Source organism: Magnolia sinica, chromosome 7 (assembly GCF_029962835.1).
Source record: "Magnolia sinica isolate HGM2019 chromosome 7, MsV1, whole genome shotgun sequence".
Lineage (NCBI taxonomy): Eukaryota > Viridiplantae > Streptophyta > Magnoliopsida > Magnoliales > Magnoliaceae > Magnolia > Magnolia sinica.
In genome coordinates, this window is record NC_080579.1 from 37,803,615 (window position 1) to 37,809,614 (window position 6,000).

The 6,000-nt window shown below is 40.1% G+C and overlaps 1 protein-coding gene across 9 annotated transcripts in view; it reads right to left on the bottom strand.

Annotated features, from left to right (window-relative positions):
* The window catches only part of LOC131251296 (protein transport protein SEC31 homolog B), a 100,109-nt gene extending 94,834 nt beyond the window's left edge, over window positions 1–5,275 (bottom strand). For 4 of the 9 annotated variants that reach the window (XR_009173724.1, XM_058251925.1, XM_058251924.1 and 1 more), the window contains exon 1: window positions 4,796–5,274. Coding sequence is in view for 6 of the 9 variants with exons in the window: in XM_058251925.1 (XP_058107908.1) it covers window positions 4,796–5,112 (317 nt within the window). In the remaining 3 variants the exon portion in view is untranslated. Of the gene's footprint in view, window positions 1–4,795 lie in introns of all 9 variants that reach the window. The other 5 variants (XR_009173723.1, XR_009173722.1, XM_058251927.1 and 2 more) reach the window with 2 other exon arrangements.
* Window positions 5,276–6,000: the final 725 nt, after the last annotated feature.

Below are 6,000 nucleotides of genomic sequence, written 5' to 3' on the forward strand. Positions count from 1 at the left end.
GGAAACTCTCTAGTTGGAAGAGTCAACACCTATCACTTGGAGGGCGAATCACACTTATCAAAGCAACTTTATCCAATCTTGCTTTCTATTTTATGTCCTTATTCAAGTGTTCAAAAGTTGTTTGGGACAAGTTAGAAAAGTTGCAGCACGAGTTTTTGTGGAAAAGGTTGAGGATGGCCATAAGTTTCATCTTCTTAAGTGGAGTGAGGTTTATAAAACAATATCTAAATGTGGAGAGGGTTTCCAAGTGTTCGAATCCATGAATACTGTTTTACTAGGTAAGTGGCTTTGGAGTTTCTATTCGGAAAAAGGTCAGCTTTAGAGGGAGGTTATAGCTGCAAAATATCACGTTCAGCCATTCACATAGGAGGGTGGGAGACAAAGATCATCTCTTTACCAAGCATCGGGTGTATGGAAAGCAATTTCCTCTACCGGCCATTTATTCAAGCAAGGATTGGTCTTCTCTATTGGGGATGGGTCTCATATAGAATTTTGGGAGGATCCTTCGTGCAGGGGCAATCCGCTAGAACGCGAGTTCCCATTGTTGGCAAGATTGGCCCGGTCCAAAAATATGCATGAAGCTAGTTGCTATTTTCTTCATGGCACCATCGGGATGTGGTGCCCTCCTTGTAAGGGGGACGTCCAATGAGGAGGCGGAAGAGTCTGCCAATTTGTTGGAGTGTCTATAGCACATCCAGCTTTCAATGTCCCTCTTGGACGCTCCGATTTGAAATGCCTCTCCATCAAGAGAATTCACAATTCAAGCTTTCTACTAGTTTATTTGAAATGCAGTATCCCCTCCAAGTCGAGAATTATTTCACAGCTTTTAATCCTATGATGCTCCATCCAGCAGCCTTTGCATGGCTAGTAGGGAGAAAGAGAATTCTTATCATGAATAATCTCCAAAAGCATTCGATGATTCTTCCCAACATATGTTTAATGTGCATGAATGATGCCGAGTCGATAGATCATCTCTTTATTCGTTGCCCTTTTGTGAGGCAAGTATGGGTGGCATTTTGGACGCTGTACGAAGTTTTGTGAGTGATGCTTTATTCAGTATCCACTTTCTTTTGAGCTTGGCATGATAGGGTGATAGGGAAGGATGATTTAATTATATGGCATTTGGTCTAGTTAGTAGTGTTATGGAACATTAGGAAGGAAAGAAATAGTGGGTGCTCCTTAATAGCAAAGGCCCGTGGGAGTAGGTTTTTTGGAAGTCTAAAAGAGTTATTCTAGATTGGACAGCCAGGGTTAAGGATGTCAAAGAATGTAAACTTTTGACTTTGTTTAAGATGTAATGAGGGGTTGTATTCTTCTCCTCCTTGACTTTTGTCTTGGAGATAAAATTCTAGTACTCTACAAAAAAGAAAAGAAAAAAAATAATTTTTAAAAAAAAACTATTATTTTAAGTACTAACATATAATATTTTAGTAATAATAGGAGCAAAAACTCGAAACAAGGAATTAGTTAATATTGCTAAGAAAAAAAAATTACCCAAATGACCTTTTTTTACCTTTGATCGACACTTCATGAGAGCTGAGAAATTGAGAAGGATGTTGCTCATAAAATTCGAGCATGGTGGATTACGTGGAGATGTGCCTTGGGAATTTTATGTGATTGTCACATACCAATCAAACTAAAGGGGAGATTTTAAAGGATAGCCATAAGTCCAACATGCTTCATGTTACCTCTTTTGGTGTTGTATTCTTAGCTCGTTGATTCGAGCTTTCTAATAAATTCTTTGCTTTAAATTATTATTTAAAAAAAAAAAAAAAAAAAAGACCAGCATGCTTCATGGTGCAAAATGTTGGGCAGTCAAGGTACACTTGACGTTAAGAAGAGTGTAGCTTGAGTGGCAAGATGACGAAGGGTAGAATTACAATTCAATGCATTCAAGTAGCTTAGAAGCGGTTGATGGGCATTTCCTAGTTACAAGCCAGTTTAGAATCCAGATCAACGGAAATGGGAAACTATATGAAAAATAACAAATTAAGTGGAGGGAGACTTTAGATAGAATTTTTGTACCCACCCTCTCTTCAATGGTAGTGGAGCAGATACCTTACATCCACGGTGAAGTAAATCATAAGGGATTGATTTGTCATGCTCTATCAGTTCGAGCTTTTAGAGCAAGTGGTTAATTGTCCTACATCAAAGTGGTATTAGAGCGCGAGGTCTCATGTTCGAGACTCCTCACCGGGAGTGATTAATGCAAAGGCATTTTCACACCGGGCTCGAGTGAGGTGACTTGTGAGATGCAGGGCTACACTCAGGGTGGGCGACCCATGTGAGGCAGGTGGCTAGTGTGAAGCAGAACCCATGTGTATGTGTGTATGCATATACATATTTATACTTACATATATATAGATAAAGAAATTTTCTCCTAGGAACCGGTTCTCATGAGAACCCTAAATATATATATTTAGGGTTCTCATGAGAACGGGTTCTCATGAGAACCGGTTCCAAAATCCTCTCTCTCTCTCTCTCTCTCTCTCTCTCTCTCTCTCTCTCTCTGTGTAATGCAGGCCCACAGTCCACTTAGGCCCATCCAAACCCACTATCAGGCGCAGTCCACTTAAGTCCATCTAGGCCCACTTTAAGGCCCAGCAAGACATAGGACCAAAGCCCAACATGTGCTAATTTTGGGCTAATTATTTACAAATTTGGGAATTATTATTGATTATTTTAGGAGATATAAGGAGCTAATTTAAAGATGTGATGGGAGTGTCATTAATATGATTGAAGCTATAAGCTACATTTAGACATTTAATTACTTATTTGCTTATCATTAGGCTTTTGCCATATGAAGAAAGATTAGATTAGTTTATAACAAATTATGATTGATTCTCTTAGTTGTATAGATTTCAATTAAGGATTCCTTTGGGATCTATAAAAAGGGGGGTTAGTGGTGTAGGAGTTAGCAATTCGAATATTTTCTAAGTGTGGTTCTTCTTTAAGTTTTTATAAGAGAAAATATTGATAGCAATAAAAATTCTCTCCCTCTCTGCTCTATTGTTCTTGTGAGTATTCTTTTTTTAATTTCTTTGCAATTTAGGTATCGAGATCTTATTGACTCGATAATCGAGTTGCAACATTTTGGTATCAGAGCCAGGTTGCCTTTGAGAACTTTTTCGACTCTACGTCATCTCATAATGGCATTGAAAGAGATAGCACAAGAAGAGTTCGCACAAGTAGCTCAATTGATCCGCGCACTTGCGGAGCGGGTAGATAAACTCATGCATGCGATAGGCAACCTTACTAATCAAGTCAGGGAGCTCCGACATGGAAGGAATCCAGAGACCGAAGTTTGAGCATGCAGACATGTACAGGAAGGTCCCTACCAAAGTCCTAACCAACAACAGGCGGCCCTAGCTTATAAAGACACCAATGACCGAATCCTTCAATTGTTGTAACATGAAAGTGAGTTCGGAATTGAAGTAGAAATTCCGAAAACGATGAAAAGATCCATGGATTCAAAGGAAAAGCTACGGTGATCGATGCATTAACACTGGACCTACAATTGAATTCACCAATGGATCAATTAATGGATCCAATGATAGTGACAGTCACATTGATAGACATGCAAGTGGGTCTCAATACTCAAATTAGAACACCTTTTGCAAAAGATGACTGTGGCACAAAAAACGGAGCAAATTCTCAAGATCCATGAAGAACTTTAAAGTCACAACAAACAAGTAGGCACCCACGAAAGCACGGGTGAAAAAGACATCATCTACAGTGGACACTAGCAAAGGTTGTGCCAAGTCGATGCTCAACTTCCACCAAAGAAGAACACGATTCATCATAGGGGGCCTAAAATCAAGGTAATTTACTATTTTTGGGAGATATGGGGCTGATTTAAAGATGTTATGCAGGTGTAATTGATATGATTGAAGGTAAGGGCTGGATTTAGAGATTTAATTTCTTTACATGTTTGCTTTTCATTAGGCTTTTGCTATATGAAGAAAGAGTATGTTAGTTTGTAATAAATTATGATTGATTCTCTTAGTTTTAGATATTTCAATTAAGGATTCCTTTAGGATCTATAAAAAGGGAGGTAGTAGTGTAGGAGTCAGCAATTTGAATATTTTCTTAGTGTGGTTCTTCATGTTTTTGTAAGAGAAAAGCTTGATATCAATAAAAGTTCTCTCCCTCTCTACTCCATTGTTCTTGTGAGTATTCTTTTTTTAATTTCTTTGCAATTTGGATATCGAGATCTCATTGACTCGATAACCAGGTTGCACCAGTACATGTGTGTATTCTGATTTATCAAAATCGAGTGTGTGTGTGTATGTGTGTGTACATATAAACATAAACACACGCATATGCATAGAGACACAAAGACAGGAATAACCACTGCGCATATAAGTAGTTCTGTTTGGCTAATTCAAATTCCACATTAAGTACCAAACTAAATGAAAATTTTGTAATTAAATGAGAACTAAGTTATATGAAAACATCAGTATCTTGAGGCTCATTATTCTCCAAGCTAAACATGGGATTAATCAAATCCAAAAGACATCCATCAGAAGACAATACCAATGGGATTTTATTTTTTTATTTTTTTTATTTTTTTATTTTTTTATTTTTTTATTTTTTTTGAGAGAGAGAGAGAGATAGAGAGAGAGAGAGAGAGATGGGAACTTTGGAAGAGATTTCCAACATATACGAAATAATGAATAAAAAGCATGGAGAATCCTCAATCACCAACAAAAGACAGCCAATAGATACCAAGGAAAAGACAAACAGAGAAAGAAAGCCAGGAACAACATCAATCCAATTCAGATTTGATGAATACCGGATGAGAGAGAGCGGATTCCAGATACTGATGTTGCCATCGACAAGGCCACCAGCGATGAGGCCCAAGGAGAATTCCTCAGTGGCAGATCCGGTCTTGCCCCAGGACAGACGGTTGAAGCGCTCACTGCTGGGGCACTCTCCGACGACGGGGAGATCACGGTCGTCCGACTGGAAGTCGAGCTTGAAGATCTCGAGATTGGCATAAGAACTGAAGGCCAAATCGACGGCTCCGGCCATCGTACCCGCTGCAAGGTAGGGGGCATCGGGAGAGATGGCGACCGAGGCAGATCGCGAAGCACCCTTTAGGCAAGCCATGGCTGGGATGGCTGAGAGAGAGAAAAAGAGAGATAGAGAGATCGGACGGCACAACCGAAGAGATCTGGCGATGGCGATCGAAATCTCTCCTTCTCCGGTGAGATATTATAGAGAGAGGAGAGGAGCGAGAGATGAGTGTCAAAGGCACTTCGCGCAGGGGAAACTAAAAGAGGAGAAATCAGTCTTTTACCTTTGACAAAGCACTTGGGTCCCTCGCGCTGGGTACCTAGCGGGGTCACTTTTACTCACGTAGGAGAAACGACTAAACGTGCATGAAATCCATGACGTCCATCGCATACACTACCCCTGGTCGGACCCGATCAAAATAAATCAGAACGATTAAACGCTCAGGTGTGCCATTCAAAATGTTCAGACCTAAAAAACGTATGAATTTACGCAGTATGACCCACCCGAGTTTTAGAACACTAATTTTTTTAGAAATCTTTTCATCTTGATAAGGAATGTCAGATGACTAGATTGGATGGGGCGCGGATCAGGCGGTGAGCAACCCCCAGTGGTGGACGCGGATTGGTTACTGACTCCACTCGGGACATAAGTAAAGACGGATGGTCCTGTAGAGTGCTGTGTGGGGGGCACTACGATGTATATATTTTATTCTATTTATTTTTTACGGATCATTTCAGCGCATGAGCTGCTTAGGAAGGTAGATGAAGGCCCAAGTGGGCCACACTACAGACCGCAATGAAGATTGAACTTGTTATGGATAAATATGGTCCAACCACCTTCAAGGTCAGCTCAAGTAGGCATGAGCTGACCTTGAAGCATCATGGTAACAATTTCAATCTTTATTCTATTTATTTTTGATGGATCATTGCAGGGCATGAGGTGCTAGGGCAGATGAAGTCTCAAGTGGGCCACACTACAGAA